The sequence below is a fragment of the Lactuca sativa genome, chromosome 6 (assembly GCF_002870075.4).
Source record: "Lactuca sativa cultivar Salinas chromosome 6, Lsat_Salinas_v11, whole genome shotgun sequence".
Lineage (NCBI taxonomy): Eukaryota > Viridiplantae > Streptophyta > Magnoliopsida > Asterales > Asteraceae > Lactuca > Lactuca sativa.
In genome coordinates this window covers 38,077,851-38,096,254 of record NC_056628.2, presented here as the reverse complement: position 1 = coordinate 38,096,254, position 18,404 = coordinate 38,077,851, and the positions used below count along the sequence as shown (strand labels likewise).

The window sequence follows — 18,404 nt, the reverse complement described above, 5'->3', positions numbered from 1 at the left end:
TTATAGGATCATTAGTTGAGGAGTGTGAGCTATAATACATGTGAAAAAAAAAACGTGGGAAGGAAAGAAGACAGTGGAGTGCAAGAATCCCTTTCTTTTGAGTGTGTGATTGCTCAAAACAAATTTTAGAAGTAACCATAAATTTGCTGTCATTGTCATTTTTAAGTGTAAAGGGTATAAGTTTTATATTTAATATTTTAGATAATGTACTTGCTCCCAAACGCATGTAATGTATGTATATTTGATTTAATTAAGTTTGTAATTGTATAAATATAGAAAATTGTTCATAATTTCCTTTTTACTTAATATTATGTAATATGCCTTTATTTTTTATAATAATAATAGTAAATCTTTTTTTTTTTATGAATTTTCATCCAATTTGAGTTTTTTATCGTCCATTATAGCAACGTATTTTCTTCCAATGTAAAATTTGCATTATTTATTTACAATATATTTTTCTATTTATATTTTATATGACCATAATATATGTACATAAATTCACACAACATCAAATTTATATGACTTTATATAGTAATCTGCTTAAAGGTTAAAGTTTCCTCAATTTTTATTAACTTATTTCTTATAATTATTTAATCGTGTCTGCATAAATAATAATACAGTTTATTAGTTTTGTCTACAATTGTTTGTCACTTTAATAGGGTTACCATATACCAATTAAATCTTTAATCGTTATAAAAATATGTTTCCTTAAATATGAATATATGCACCAATTTTTGAAATATTGTGTCATTTCCATCTTCAAAATTTTCATCAACCAGATTGGGTTTATATATTTATATATATTATTCCGGGATACATTACCAATAATTGAAATTATATCGAAATCAACTGTTTAAGGTTTCACGAATAATAATCTGAAAACGAATGATTTTTCAAATTTGATAAATATTTTATTATCAAAAATATTTCAAATTTGAAATTAAATAGTAGGCAATAACCTTAGACTAAAAATGCTTTCGGAATTTCCATTTGAGCTGTGCAAGTCCCTCAACGGTTAGAAACGGTTTTGACAGTTTTTAAGAAAATCAGTATAATACAAGTTTTGGATTCTAAAAACGGTCGTATCGTTTGCATATGAACTCCATTTTGGACGTTCTTTATATTTTCGGAATCAGGGAAACGCGTACTACTTGTGACATCCCCAAAATCACGGCCAGAAAAGACCGATTTAATTTATTCTTTTAAAATAATTTTCAGAGTAATCCTTTGATTTAAAAGAGTTACGGAATTTGTTCCCAAAACAAAATATGATAAATAAAATTTATCAAAGCATTCCTTAAAAAAATGTATTTTTATATATAACAAAACTCGGGATGTCATGTTACAATACAGACACAAAAGCATAAATGCATATTATAAGCCTTAAAACAGTTATATACAACTACAGGCCTATAAACAAAACAACTTGATGATTCATCCATATTATGCCCTCACGCCACTACCTGTAATGCAAATAAGACTGAGTGGGTCAGGCTTGGGAGCCTAGTGAGCATATAGGGTTTTCAACCCACAATAAATAATTATATTTAATTTCACCAACCAACAATAACCCGATTACCCATTCTTGTTATCCTCACTTTACGTCCCTAAAAAAACAACTATCACAAGGGACCTAATCTAGGATTTTTCATCGGGATGGACATTACTGCGAAGGGTTTCCTCAACAATAGATGTCCTAAAGGCAACCATGAGGGGGATAGAGTACACCGGTGAACACATCGTTCACAACACCTACATGTTATGAACCTGCCAAACTCTGGATAGTCTAGCAAGAGTCCGTGGTTGTCATTCATACTCCGCTAGATGATTAGATCAACAACAACATCGACACCGAGGACTCTCATCATTTTATTTCATCACACAACAAATATCTACCCATGTTCTACCCAACATATTAGTAGATAAAATATATACATTTATATATAGCTTAAAACTTGTACAAATCATTCATTCAACAATTATTTCAAATAAGCAAATAATATACAAACACATAACACGTATTTTGTAGAGAATACTTCGTATCTATGTGTTAGAAGAAAAGGAATATACACTCAGTTGATAAGAAGATGATCAGACAACACTACGGCTCTAAGAATAGTATTTCTTCGGTGAAACCGAGAGATCTTCACAAAAACCAGGCTTCTCGCGAGCAGAGTTTTGGCTCGGAAACTTTACTTCTCGGGATCTTCGGGGCTTCGGGACTCACTTCGAGTGTCGGGATGTTACCAGGACTTCGGGGGTTTAAATTGTAAGCAAAATGAGGCAATAAGGAGTGAGAGAGAAGAAATGAGCAACAAATCCCGGAGACCTTGCTTTATATTTATAGGGGGAGGCTGACCCTCTGAATCCAGCGCGTTTCGGTGCGTCATGGCTTATGAACTTCGGAAGTGATGGCTATGTGACAAAAGGGCGACGTGGCCTATCCGAGGCCAAGCAAAACGAACATGAGTCGTCCCCCTTCTGAACGCGGGGCGTTCCCTCCGAATAAGCTTCGGTATGTGTGCCTCAAACTTCAAAAATTCATATCTTTTGCATACGAGCTCCGTTTTCGACGTTCTTTATATCCACGCGTAGGTGAGATTATGCTCTACAACTTTCGTTTAGACTCTGTCGGCTAATTTTGAATTTTATTTTTATTATATTATTTTTAGTAGGCTGGGACAGGAAAACTCCGTTAGAAAATCATAATTTCTTCATCTGACGTCCATTTTCGTCTGTCTTTTTAGCGTTGGAATTCTATCAATGAGATCTTCGATTCTCATTTAGATTGTTTCGGCTAGAAACCACTCGATCTCATATCCGAACTTTGGGCTGCATACCACTAAGTCAAAACTTACAAAAATCATAACTTCCTCATACGAAGTCAAATTTAGACGTTCTTTTTATGTATGTTCTCGGTTTAACGTATTCTACGACTTTTGTTTAGATCACTAAGGCTAGATACCGCTCTATCTTAAATTCATATTTACGTCATTCAGCGTCCTGTCGGTTCTGTCGCGAAATTTCGACATGTCATAACTTCTTCGTTATAACTCGGATTTCAGCATTCTTTATATATTCGGAAACCTTGTAACGACTATTACGTCTTCATGTATCGATATAGGTCTTGTCTAACATTTTATTTTTACGCTGATTTTTATTCTTAATTCAATTAGGCCACACAATTAAGCATAAAACACATAATACTCAAATAATACATTCTTATTATTTCAAAATGAGTTACAAAGGTTAACCTAGACTATTACATCGCCATTAATGCCTAGCCCAGAAACATGGGCGTTACAATTCTCTCCACCTTAGGACGATTCCGTCCCCGAAATCACACATCAACGAACAAAAGCGGATAGCGACTCATCATGTCACACTCCGTCTCCCAGGTGAGATTTGGCCCATTTGTATGTTTCCATCGGACAAGCACTAATTCGACCATCTTGCGTCACAACTACTTAGTCTTTCAGTCAATGATTCCCTCTGGTTCTTCAATTAACCTTTTGTTCTCGTCAATTCTTAACTCAGAAATTGGAATTATGTCGGGAACTTCTCCCGTGAACTTCCTCAAATAACACACATGGAAAGTGTTATGAATTCCATTCAGTTCTTCGGGTAATTCGAACTTGTAAGCTTGGTTCCCAATCCTCTGGAGAACTTTAAACGGTCCAATAAACTTTGGACTTAACTTTCCCCTTTTTCCAAACCTTATAAGTCCCTTCCACGGCGAGACTTTAAGCAAAAATGAATCTCCAACTTCAAAAGTCATCGGTCTTTGCTTGTTGTCAGCATAGCTCTTTTGACAATCCTCAGCTGCTAACATTCTCTCCCTAATTATCTTCAACTTTTCAGTAGTTTGATGGACTATCTCCGGTCCCATAAACTGTTTTTCCCCAGCCTCAAGCCAACCAGATGGCGTACGACATTTTTGTCCATACATAGCTTCATAAGGTGCCATCTTTATGTTCGAGTGGAAACTATTATTTTAGGAGAATTCTACCAAAGGTAAATGTTCATCCCAGTTACCTTGGAATTCCAGAGTACATGCTCTCAGCATATCCTTCAAGCGTTTGTATCGTTCGCTCTCTCTGACCATCAGTCTGTGGATGGTAAGTTGTACTTAAACACAACTTGGTACCCAATTCCTCTTGTAGACTTCTCCAAGATCGCGAGGTGAAACGACTGTCACGATCTGACACAATCGTTAACGGAACACCGTGAAGCCTCACAATTTCTTTCACGTAATAATTCGCAAGTTTATCCATAGACCATTTCTCATTGGCTGATATGAAATGCGCACTCTTAGTGAAGCGATCTACGACCACCCAAATCATGTCGTAACCGTTCTTTGTTCTGGGCAGTTTAGTGACAAAATCCATGGCAATGTTTTCCCACTTACCCATCGGCACAGGTAAAGGTTCTAAACTCCCGTATGGTTTCTGATTTTGTGCCTTGACTCTATCACATGTCACACACTCCGCCACATACTTTGCAATATCAAGCTTCATCGTTGGCCACCAGTAATAGGGTTTTAGTTCCCTATATATTTTAGTGCTACCGAGATGAATTGAGTACATGGTTTTGTGAGCTTCTTCCATGAGAAGATCTCTTATTCCTCCTGACTTAGGTACCCAAATACGATCTTGGAATACCTTCAGTCCATGACCGTTTGTTCCAAACACCAACGTTTTGCCCAAACGTTCCTCTTTCCAGTCATTCTTTTTCAGAAGCTTCCTCTTGATCTTTCTTTATACTTTCCATAATTGTCGATACAACTTCTATTCTCAACGCTCTTGGCCTTCTTCTTTCAAGATTGACTTTCCGACAGAGAGCATCAGCAATGACATTTGCTTTACCGGGGTGATAAAGTATCTCACAGTCGTAGTCCTTGAGTAACTCTAGCCAGTGTCGTTGCCTCATATTCAATTCTTTCTGATTAAAGAGATATTGGAGACTCTTATGATCAGTGAAAAGTTTTCACTTCATGCCACAGAGGTAATGCCTCCATATCTTTAGAGAAAATACTACCGCTGCCAACTCCAAATCATGAGTGGGGTAGTTCTTTTCATGCTCTTTCAGCTGTCGAGACGCGTATTTTGACATCCCCATTTTTACGGCCAAAAAAGACTGATTTTTTATGCTTTATAAAAATCGTAGTACCTCCTTTAATAAAAATGTTGCGGAATTTGTTCCCAGTAAAACATGATAAATACGTTATCAAAGTATTTCCGAAGAAAAGTACTTTTATTCATTTTAAAACATTTGGGATGGCATCGTCCATACAGAAACATAAGCATAAACAGAACTTACATTCATTATCACTAGTGATTTACATCTCCTTAATCTCTCAGTTTAGTGTAGCTTTATATCGACACATGTGATACAATTAAACTGAGTGGCCAGGTTGGGAAACCTGGTGAGTCCATAGGGTTTTCAACCCACAATAATATAATTATTATGTTTAATCATCAAACAATTAACCCAATTACCCATCCCCATTATCTTCTTTATTCCTAAGTACCTTCCCTAAGGATTTATCCTAAGGGTCGTCTCCTACATCATATTTACCTATCATCTCCTTACATCGCATATCCTTATATGTTTGTTCCTAAGGACTCTCCCTAAATATCATCGCCTACATCTCATAGACAGTATTAAATCAGGGATTACTCCCTCAATTCGTGCCCAACAAGGGTTAGGGCATCATCGCATGAATACGTAGTTACAACATTGCCTGAACTCGTAGTTCATAGTAAGGGGTTAGAGTATCATTGCATCAATATGTAGTTACAACATCGCCTGAACTCGTAATTCATCACCTACATGTTATGAGCCTGCTGGTGTTTCCACGGGGTTGTCTTTGACAATCCGTGGTCGCCATCTATACTCTGGTAGATGACTACATCTCCAAATTGTCGGACAAGGTTATAGTATCTTTCATCCTACATCACCAATTCATCATCACATATCTATCCTCACCTAATTATCATCACCTATCTCTCATCATTTTATTTCATCTACCCATGTTTTATCCCAACATATTTATAGATATAAAATAAATATATAGTTTAAATCATTTAAAACATGTATAAAATCATTCATCCAACATAGACAGCAAGTATCCAGATAATATGCACACATGGCACGTAGTATATGTGTAAGATGAAATGGACCATCCACTCACTTGATACGGTAGTGACTCGGTACTCAGACAGCGCTTCGTTACTCTCAACACAATTTTCCTCGGACAAAACCTAGTATCATTACCACTAGAGTTTAGTCTAATATTTACCAAGACTAATTAATAGTCTGGCTATTATTACTATTATATAATCATTAAACAATACTTATGTAACCCATAATAATAGCCCAAGTACTTATTATAAGGCCCTAATAACCTTACTATATTGAAACATAAGCTATACTAAAGATAGGGTAGGCGTAGCTCACTTACAGCGGGTTTTCCCGAAAACCGGGCTTCGCTGGAGCAGCGTTCTCGAGCGGAAAGGCTCTTTTCTTGGGAATCTAAGAGCCTCGGGGCTTCCTTCGGGTGCTAGGGGGTTTACCTAGGCTTTTAGGGGGGGTTAGGGGGCTAGAGAGAGTCTAGAGAGAGAAAGAATAGTTTGGAAAGGTGTGAGAATGAATGGAACCCGGCACCTCTATTTATAGGTTGAATTCCTGATGGACTCGCTGATTCGGTTCACTGACTCACCGAGTCGGTGCCAGGTGTCATCACCTGATGGCTTTTCTTGGGGAGAAAGCCTAGGCTCATATTCATCCACGTCACTCCTTTTGCAGCAGCACCCTGCCAACTTCTAAACCCCGTAACTTTCGCATACGAGCTCCGTTTTCGAAGTTCTTTTTTTCCACGCGTAGGTAAAAACAATATCTACAACTTTCATTTAGACTCCATTGGCTAATTCTCGACCAATTGTAAATTTAACAGTAGGAGGAGTTTAGATTGTTAAATGACCGCGAAGAATTCGTAACTCCTTCATACGAACTCCGTTTTCGTCTGTCTTTTTACTGTTGAGTTCCTATTAATGAGATATTCAACTATCATTTAGGTCGTGTAAGCCAAAAACCACTCGAACTAAAATTCGTGTTTCGGGCCGTGCACTGCTAAGCCGAATCTTAGAAAAATCATAACTTCCTCATACAAAGTCAGATTTGGGTGTTCTTTTTATGGATGTTCTCGGTTTAACGTATACTACAACTATGATTTAGATCACTAAGGATAAAAAGTCCTCCATCGTAAATTCACTATTTACATCTCCCGGTGTCGTGCCGGTTTTGCCGTAAAACTTCAACGGGCCATAACTTCTTCGTTATAACTCGGATTTCGGCGTTCTTTATATGTACGGAACCCTTGAGACATATTCTACAACTTGGTTAAGATTATTTATTCTAAATAATCTTTTGTAGAAAATTCGTTTCTGACCCCTATTATCTCTAAATTAACCAGCACGGGTCTACAGGCATTACACATATGCTATCACCTTTTCTCTTTGGGTCAAAACACAACCCAACCCAACACCAGACACATCGCTATAGACAACGAAGTCTTCAACTCCATCGAGTAGAGAAAGAATCGGTGCCTCACATAGCTTCTTCTTTAGCAACTCGAATGTTTCTTTATGCTTATCACTCCAAGCGTAAGTAGCTCCTTTTTTAGTCAAATCTGTTAATGGAGTAGCGGTCGAAAAAAAAGCCTTAGATAAACCTTCGGTAATATCCAACTAATTCCAAAAAACTTCGGATCTCTGTGGGACTTTTTGGTTGTTCCCACTTCATCACAGCTTCAATCTTTTTTGGATCAACCATTATCCCTTCTTGGTTGACCACGTGACCCAAGAATTGGACTTCTCGAATCCAAAAATCACATTTGGAGAACTTAGCATACAACTTCTCCTTCTTCAAGACTTCTAACACTTCTCGCAAGTGTCTGTCATGCTCCTCTTGGATTTTCGAGTAAATCAGAATGTCATCTATGAACACTATCACAGATTTATCAAGGAACGGATTACAAACTCTGTTCATTAAATCCATGAATGTTGCTGGAGCATTGGTTAGTCCAAACGACATAACCAAAAACTCATAGTGTCCATATTGTGTTCTGAATGCAGTCTTTTCGATATCCTGCTCCCTCACCTTCAGCTGATGATATCCTGACCTTAGGTCGATCTTTGAAAAATAACTTGAACCTTGTAGTTGATCGAACAGGTCATCAATCCTTGGTAACGGATATCTATTCTTTATTGTTTCCTTGTTCAGCTCTCTGTAATCGATGCACATTTTCATACTCCCGTCTTTCTTTTTCATGAATAACACCGGAGCTCCCCAGGGTGATGAACTAGGCTTAATGAAACATTTGTCCAATAACTCCTGAAGTTGCATCATCAGCTCCTTCATCTCTATTGGTACTAATCAGTACGGTGCTTTTGCTATTGGCGTGGTTCCTGGTAACAAGTCAATACAGAATTCTACTTGTCAATCAGGTGGTAATTCAGAAAGATCTTCGGGAAATACTTTCGGATACTCACACACCACAGGAATGCTCTGCATCTCCTTTTTCTCCTTCTTTGCATCAATCACGAATGCCAAATATGATGTACATCCTTTGGCTAAACACTTTCTGGCTTTCATTAGAGAAATGATTCTAGAATTTACTCTGCATTTGTCCCCATACACCATAAATGACTCTTTCCCAGGGGGATTTACTTTTACTATCTTCTTCTTGCATAGTATTTCGGCATCATTGGCGCTAAGCCAATCCATTCCCAGCACGATGTCGAAACCATTCAACTCAATGGGAAATAATTCCTCGTGGAACTTATTCCCATTCAAATCAATCAAGATGTTATTCATGCGATGGCTAACAAGTATAAAGTTGCCACTAGCAACTTCGACTAATAAAGCATTATCTAGTCTATCGACAGACAAAACTAGTTTTCTACCAAATTCATGTGAAATAAAGGAGTAGTTGGCTCCAGAATCAAATAAAATTTGGGCAGGCAATTTGTTTACGAGAAAGGTACCTGAAGCGACATCAGCTTCATCTTTAGTAGCTTCCAAGGTAATCTGGAAGGCTCTCGCCTTCGGCTTTGGCAGAATATTGGGTTTTGTTGCCTCCTTCTTTTTCGGACAATCCCTCGAGATGTGCCCCTCCTCACCACAAACATAGCAAACTTTCTTGGTAAGGGTGCATTCGTTGGCATAGTTCCCTGGCTTCCCACATTTGAAGCATGTGGCTTCCCCGCCACATTTCCCAAGATGCTTCTTCTTGCATTTGTCACACCATTTCACTTCGCCTCCTCCACCTCCTCTCGAACTAGACTTCGAGAATTTACTTTTCTTGTTGGACCCTGAAGGTCCATCTAACATCCTCTTCTCACCAACCTTAGACATCTCCAGACCCTTCTCCCTGATCTGGGTCTCAACATTTCTAGCAGCCCAGATGGCGGCTTTCAATGTGGTTGCTTGCTTAACCATTGGACCATATTCTGCTGGTAGTCCGAGGGCAAACTTATTGACCTTTGAGAGTTCTGTTGGTACTAGGTATGGGATAAGCTTCATCTTTTCTGTGAAACTTGCAGCGTATTCATTAACGCTCAATTTTCCCTTCTTCAAATTCTGAAACTCATTATTGATTTCCAGAAGGTCATGCTCGGAACAGTATTGCAATTTGAGTTGCACCACAAAGTCTTCCCAAGACACCTTGCTTGCTTCTCCATTGGGCATAGAGTTAGTTAATAGCTTCCACCAACTCAACACTCCAGATTTCAACATAGGGATCGCAAGAGCGGTCTTCTGTCTTTTGATGCATTCGCAACTCTCGAATATTGTCTCCATTTCAGAGATCCAGTTTATAACTTTTACCGGCGTCGGGCTTCCGGATAGACATGGTGGCTTGGATGCCATGAAATCCTTGTACTTGCACCCACACCCATTATTTCCTCCATCCTGGTTGACTTTCCTAACAATTGGTGGGTTGGCTTGACCAACAGTCCCACTGAAGTTTCCTCCTTCCGAATGCCCTTCATTCAATTCGGGCTGTTCAATCGACATTGAAGGTTCTTCGCGATTCTGCTGAAGCAGACATCTAGTTTCTTCCATTTGGCAATCCAACATCGTTAGGATCATCGCTTGTACCCTAGCCATTATCATTGGCTTAGGTGTTGCTGCTACAACAGGTACTCGTTCAATCACAGGTGGTTGATTCCTGTTTTCATCTGCGTTTCCAATGCTACTCCTGGTTCTTACCATTTTTTGATCTACACGCTAATTAAGATGAATATATATCCTCGATCATGATAGATAATTAAATCATCCTCATCACTCTGAAATGTTTACATGTTAGTTCTAATACCGTCGTCATACGCTTAGAATCCTAAACACATAAGGTCTCCATATCCGATTGACAACAAACCGTAGATCCGAACAAATGATATCATATATGGCAAACATATAACATTTAGCACATAAAAGCATTTTAGGCAACTTTCATAAAATAAACTAGTGCTCGTGTCTAAAATATGACAAACACTCATCTCACAATCTTCACTTGACATTCTAAGTTCAAGTCTAGAAATCCTACAAATTCCTAGTTCGCTTAAACTAATGCTCTGATACCAACTGCGAAATCCCCAAAATCACGACCAGAAAAGACCAATTTAATTTATGCTTTTAAAATAATTTTCAGAGTAATCCTTTGATTTAAAAGAGTTGCGAAATTTGTTCCCAAAACAAAATATGATAAATAAAATTTATCAAAGCATCCTTAAAAAAATGTATTTTTATATATAACAAAACTCGGGATGTCATGTTTCGATACAGACACAAAAGCATAAACGGCATATTATAAGCCTTACAACAGTTATATACAACTACAGGCCTATAAACAAAACATCTTGATGATTCATCCATCTTATGCCCTCGCGCCACTAACTGTAATGCAAATAAGATTGAGTTGGTCAGGCTTGGGAGCCTGGTGAGCATATAGGGTTTTCAACCCATAATAAATAATTATATTTAATTTCACCAACCAACAATAACCCGATTACTCATTCCCGTTATCCTCACTTTACGTCCCTAAAACAACAACTATCACAAGGGACCTAATTTAGGATTTTTCATCGGGATGGACGTTACTGCGAAGGGGTTTCCTCAACAATAGATGTCCTAAAGGCAACCATGAGGGGGATAGAGTACACCGGTGAACACATCGTTCACAACACCTACAGGTTATGAACCTGCCAGCGTTCCACTGGACAGTCTAGAAAGAGTCTGTGGTCGTCATCCATACTCTGCTAGATGACTAGATCAACAACAACATCGACAACGACGCCTCTCATCATTTTATTTCATCACACAACAACTGTCTACCCATGTTCTACACAACATATTAGTAGATAAAATATATACATTTATATACAACTTAAAACTTGTACAAATCATTCATTCGACAATTATTTCAAATAAGCAAATAATATACAAACACATAACACGTATTTTGTAGAGACTACTTCGTATCTATGTGTTAGAAGAAAAGGAGTATAGACTCACTTGATAAGAAGATGATCGGACAGCACTACGGCTCTAACAATAGTATTTCTTCGGTGAAACCGGGAGATCTGCACAAAAACCGGGCTTCTCGCGGGCAGAGTTACGGCTCAAAAACTTTACTTCTCAGGATCTTCGGGGCTTCGGGACTCGCTTCGGGTGTCGGGATGTTACCGGGGCTTCAGGGGTAAAAATTGCATGCAAAATGAGGCAATAAGGAGTGAGAGAGAAGAAATGAGCAACAAATCCCGGAGAACTTGCATTCTATTTATGGGGGGAGGCTGACCCTCCGAACGCAGCGCGTTCCGGAGCGTCATGGCTTACGAACTTCGGAAGTGATGGCTATGCGACTAGAGCGCAACGTGGCCAATCCGAGGCCAAGCAAAACGAACGCGGGGCGTTCCCTCCGGATAAGCTTCGGTATGCGTGCCTCAAACTTCAAAAATTCATATCTTTCGCATACGAGCTATGTTTTTGATGTTCTTTATATCCACGTGTAGGTGAGATTATGCTCTACAACTTCCGTTTAGACTCCGTCGGCTAATTTTGAATTTTATTTTTATTATATTATTTTTAGTAGGCCGGGACAGGAAAACTCCGTTAGAAAATCATAATTTCTTCACCTGACGTCCATTTTCGTCTGTCTTTTTAGCGTTGGAATACTATCGACGAAATCTTCGATTCTCATTTAGATTGTTTCGGCTAAAAACCACTCAACCTCATATCCGAACTTCGGGCCGTATACCGCTAAGTCAAAACTTACAAAAATCATAAATTCCTCATACGAAGTCAAATTTAGACGTTCATTTTATGTATGTTCTCGGTTTAACGTATTCTACGACTTTCATTTAGATCACTAAGGCTAGATACCGCTCGATCTTAAATTCATATTTTACGTCATTCAACATCGTGTCGGTTCTGTCGCGAAACTTCGACAGGTCATAACTTCTTCGTTATAACTCAAATTTCAGCATTCTTTATATATTCAGAAACCTTGTAACGATCACTACGTATTCATGTATCGAGATAGGTCTTATCTAACATTTTATTTTTACGCTTATTTTATTCTTAATTCAATTAGGCCACATAATTAAGCATAAAACACATAATACTCAAATAATACATTCTTATTATTTCAAAATGAGTTACAAAGGTTACCCTAGACTATTACATCGTCATTAATGCCTAACCGAAAAACACGGGTGTTACACTACTAGACTACAGTGTTCGCATTGCTCAAAACTACTTAATAAAAAAAATTTAGTTTTTCATATGCATTCCTAAGGTTGTCGCTTAAGTTGTTTGATTTGTTTGCCAAATTAATAAATTTGATGTAAGATACCATCTGTTATCTTATAATAGTTGAAATAACTCATTTATTTACATTAGTTGTACTAAAACTCAATGAATAAAATTACAAAGAGATTTACTGTGAACTTGACCGTTAACAGTCTATGACCTAAATTCCGGGACGTCACATTACCTCCCCATTAAGGGAATTTCGTCCCGAAATTATTTTGTTCTAGAATATTTTGTCCCACTATCATTTTGTTCTACTAGTATTTCATTCTAATAGTGGAGGGAGCACCGCTGAAAAATTGCGGATACTTTTGTTTTGTTTAATCCCTGCATTTCCAAGTAAACTCCGACTCTCTGCGAGAGTTCTATCGGACCTTTACTACAGGTATGCGGCTTTGTTTGATGCTTTTGATTTCTCGATCCATGATATCCATCGGTTCCTTCACGAAGTGAAGTTGAGTGTTGTCCTGGATCTCATCAAGGGGAAAGACAAGCTTCTTATTAGAGAGAAACTTTTGAAATTATATATGTGGGAGGTGTTGTGAACTTTGTTGATTTCTTGAGGTAATTGGAGTTTGTAAGCCACCGGACCAACCCTTAACCTAATTTGAATAGGTCCGATGTAACAGTGATTTAGTTTACCTCGTTTTGCTTATCTAACGACACCTTTCTATACTACGACCTTTAGTTGAACACGACCTCTTATTTTGAATTCTAAGGGTCTGCGTCTTGTGTCAACATAGCTTTTCTGATGACTACGTGCGGCATTCAATTGTTCCTTTATCTTAACGATCTTCTTCGTTGTTTCCTGATTACCCTTAAGGCCAGTAAGTAGAGTATCTCCAGTGTGCCTTATAGCTAACGGAGTATCTCCTTGAGATAGGTCCTTGTAGGTTTCTCCATTTCGTCAGTTTCTTTGAAGCTAGGAAATAGGCAGACTTGGTTAAACAGTCAACCACTACCCAGACGGTGTCACACTTGACGTTCTTGGCAGCTTCATTATGAAGTCCATGGTCATCTATTCCTATTTCTAATCCGGACTGACGGTTGTTGTAGTATACCAGACGGCTTTGGTACTCTGATTTGTATTTGAAGTAAGTTAAGCACTCACTGTCGTAGGTGGCAATCTCTATCTATATATTGGACCACCAATAAAGCTTCTTGAGATCGAGATACATCTTGTCTGATCCGAGATGCATTGAATATCTTGATTTATCAACTTTGTTTAGAACTAGACTCTTGACTTCACCAAACTTTAGGGTGAACATTAAATATCGTGTTCCGTCTTCCTTGAGGCTGAACCGTTTGTCCATTCCACGAAGTTTTTTTCTTCCATGATATTATTGGGTTTGACTACTTCTCGTTGAGCATCACAAATTTGAGTGGTGAAGTTTGAGTGGATGGTTAGGGTTAGAGCCTTTACACGAAGTGGCTTTGCTTGTTCTTTCCTGGTTAAAGCGTCTACTACAACATTTATTTTACCAAGATGCTAACGAATTTCACATTCGTAATCATTTTGCAACTTAACACACTTTTTTATGTCATGTTAAGCTCCTTCTGGTCAAAGATTTGTTGGGAGGCTTTTTGTGGTTGGCGAACACGACACACTTCGTTCCCTAGAGGTAGTGTCTCTAAATCTTTAAGACAAACTCTATGGCTCTCAATTGTAAGTCATGGGTAATGTAGTTCGTACTCCTTTTAGCTAGCCTGGATTTTTTATTTTTTTATGTTTTTTATTTATTTTGAACGTTAGAGCTCAGTAATAGGATAATTCTTTTTTGAAAACATTTTGCTAATGGAAAGTGCATGTTTATTTTCTTTCATATGTAGACCATTTATGTATTTTTTTTTCTCAAATATGGACCATTTATGTAATTTTGTTCACAAGTGCACCATTTATGTAATATATACTTGTAAATGTTCATTAATAGGTCATTGATATGACAGCTTTCTGATAAAAAAAATTGTTTTTAGTACAGAAATTTGCAAAAAAAAAAAAATCATTAACAACATTGTACATTTATACAATTATTATTTTAGATTATTTTAAGATGATATTGAATTTTTTTCTTACATTGTAGCTCATTTGTAGAGAAGTGTTCTAGAAATGAATATCATTAATAGCATTAAACTTAGCAAAAAATGACTTTTTTTGGATTCTTTTTAATGATGTGGAATGTCACATAGTTAAACAATAGATTGCCTATTTTTCTTTTATTTTCTTAGCAAGTTCATTGACTTTTAACGGTTCTTGTCTTTGCATTGAAATTAAATTAATATGAAAGTATATTACTTGTTTTTTCAATCTTACATTCAAATTTCTAAAATGTGAAACATCTTAATGTTTACTCACTTGATTTTTAATATTTGTTTAATGGATATATCTAAAAAATGTGAAACATTTGAAACGAAAAAAGCATCATGTATTTGTTTGGCATATTTTGTTTTTTATTTATTTCATAGGTTAGTGATATATGCGTCAAAAAGTCCATGTAGGGATAAATGGGTAAAAACATGTTTTTCAAAACACTTCATTTCGCAGAAGAGTTATTTGACAAACGTCACTTTTGTAGAGATAAGTGGAACGTAAAAAGTAATTGACGAGGTCTAATATTGCATCCCATCCAACAAGCGGTATCTTATAGGTGAAATTCTGCGAAATCAATATACATCTTACAAAGAAGCCTTTTAAAGGTTTGTTGAATATAATTTTGAGTGATGAATACCTTTTCCTGAATGTCAGTTAACAATGTTTCAAATCTCTGGACATCATAAGACAATTTCAACATTTCTCTAGCGAAACCATCAACTTGGTGAAGAAGAGACTAAATTACACATTTTGGCACTAGTCGAGGTTGTAGCTAGCAACCGCAGATGGGGATGTCAACCCTATATAGATATATACATATGTATCTCGCTCCGAATATTAACGATTATAGTAGTTTGGGTATGTTTAATGTTTAAACTCAGGTAATGAATCACGTAACGTCTCACTAAAAAGTTTTCAACTAAAAAGTTTGTGAATAACTCTCAGCCCTAACTTACTTGTGGGTAAGTTCTAGGCGTAATGAATATCATTGTATAAAGTTTATAAAAGTCGAGTATGTTTGATATATATCTAAAAGTGTAATGTGCTCGCCTTTAAAAAAATGAATGTTTCAAATTGATGAACATATGTACATGTATAAACTTTATGCATATAAACATATAAATATACATGTATAGTAATAGTTTGAATCATTGAAATACCATAAAGTGTTATAACGTACTTGTCATAATATACAATGTCATATAAAAATCATATATTTTTGTATCATGTAATATTTGTCGTGTGGACTAGTCGATAAAAAATCCATAATATGTATACGAAAAGTTTATATTAGTTATTTGTAAGAAGATGTTAAAATTTTAAATAACATTTTTATAAACTATATTTATATTATTTTCGCATAAAGGATAATATATTTGTATAAATAAAACATATAGGTGCATGTATCCCCTCCCCCTCCGAAATAATTAAAATGTTGAAAAAGGGCCGTAAGGACTCACCCTTGAAGCGTGTGTTCGAGTTGTCCGAATTCGGATTCTTTTAAGAAACTTGTCTTGTGAATCGCAAATCCACCATTCTTGAACTTTAAAGTATTCTCGGGACCGTTTTGCAACAAATCAAACTATTGGAGGCTGTTTGGTAATTTATTGTAGCCAACATAGGACTTTTTTGGTTAAAATATATCAAGGAGGGACTGATTTTTAACTTGAACAAATTATAGGGGCTGGTATGTAACTTCTTGACAGAATCGGACTGATTGCTAAATGTTTTGTCAAAGGAGGGTTCATTATTTTCATTTTTGAAGGAATTTAAAAGGGATTAGGGTTTTTATGGAAAAGATTCTCATAGAGGGACCATTTTTGTCTAATGGTCCAAACGTCAATTAAATTAGGGCTTTTAAACCCTCCCGTCTGCGTCATTTGCAGATGGAACAAATAGAATGGATCGGGGGTGAGTCGAGGCAAACGAATGAAGAGTGGAAGAAGCGAAGGGCTCGTCGGCGCTGCTTCCGATTCCTCGGATGTCGGAGACCACGAAGAAGACCGGAGGCATGAGGAATCTCGCAGGCGGCTAATCCGTTTCTTTCTAATCGATGGCGCAGAGGATATCTCTGGGGATTGTCGAGGCCGAAGGAGAGATGGGAAGTAGAGGCAGCGAGGCTTCTTCTTCTCGTCCGGCAGATTATTGTGGGGTGGAAAGGGAAGGAGGCGATCTCCAAGGAACCTTCCTGGTTCGTGCATCTTGTAGCCGACCGAAGTCAAGCAAGTACGAGAACCTCCGAAGCTTGGTTGGACCGAAGAAAAGGAAAGAGACGAAGCAGTGAATCTGTTCTTCTTCTACTCCAGCCATGAGGTACGAAGGGGAGGATATTAGAGACTTCAGGTTAGTGTTTTGTTCATTGAGTTCGACTGGGAGAAAGGAAAACGAAAAAGAGCTCGATCAAACTAAGGGAAGAATGAACGAAATGCAACAATATGGATGTATCGATGGTGGATGCCCACTGCAAACAGGGAGTAGGAAGGAGGTGGTTCGGTGGGAGGAACTGACGGCAGTAGCAGCTCACATGGGGCGTTCCTTGTTCTTTCTTGTTCACTCTTTTTTTTTTCGTTCTTGTTTTGACCGAAATTGATGAAGGGAACCAAATGGTTGACAGGGGAAGAGATCTTCGATGGTGCAAGGAAAACAGCAATGGGGTGACTTTGTTTCTCTTTTGTTTTTGTTTGTGAATCGGTTATATGATCATTAGTTGAGGAGTGTGAGCTGTTATATTATCAGTAGTTGAGGAGTGTGAGCTATATAATACATGTGAAAAAAAAACGTGGGAAGGAAAGAAGACAGTGGAGTGCAAGAATCCCTTTCTTTTGAGTGTGTAATTGTTCAAAACAAATTTTAGAAGTAACCATAAATTTGCTGTCATTTTTAAGTGTGAAGGGAATAAGTTTTATATTTAATATTTTATATAATGTATTTGTTCCCAAACGTTATGTAATGAATGTGTATTTTATTTAATTAAGTTTGTAAGTTTATAACTATATAAAAATTGCTCATAATTTCCTTTTTACATAATATTATGTAAAATGTCTTTCATGATCTATCAAGTAAGGATCGGTCAGGTAGGACAGTTGGGAGACAGAACCATTTCGGCATATAGCCTTTCTGAAATCCAACAACCAAGCCAATATGACCGTTCTAGACACCTCTCCCATAAGTAGGTCAACTAGTAAAACGACTTGGAATCACTAATAAATCTTGTTTATGGGTTCATAATAACGATAATAAAATTAAACATAAGTTATACTTAAAGTATGGTATGCATAACTCACTTACTGGGGGTTTAGCGAGGAGTCGGGATCTACACGAGCATAACTTTTGAGCCGAAAACTCTTCTACTCGGGGCTTTCCGGTGCTTCGGGCTTCGCTACTAACACCTAGGAGGTGCTAGAGAAAAGGTCTTAGGACCTTGGGGGGTTTGGGAAAGAATGGA

The 18,404-nt window shown here is 37.3% G+C and overlaps 1 protein-coding gene across 1 annotated transcript; it reads right to left on the bottom strand.

The window, feature by feature from the left end:
* Positions 1 to 520: 520 nt before the first annotated feature.
* LOC122194694 (uncharacterized) lies at positions 521 to 17,721 on the bottom strand. The gene is made up of 2 exons (XM_052764604.1): positions 15,597 to 17,721; positions 521 to 15,523 (listed from the first exon to the last, which is right to left on the bottom strand). Exon 2 carries the CDS (start codon positions 10,273 to 10,275, stop codon positions 8,500 to 8,502), a length of 1,776 nt encoding a protein of 591 aa, XP_052620564.1. The 5' UTR covers positions 10,276 to 15,523; positions 15,597 to 17,721; the 3' UTR covers positions 521 to 8,499.
* Positions 17,722 to 18,404: the final 683 nt, after the last annotated feature.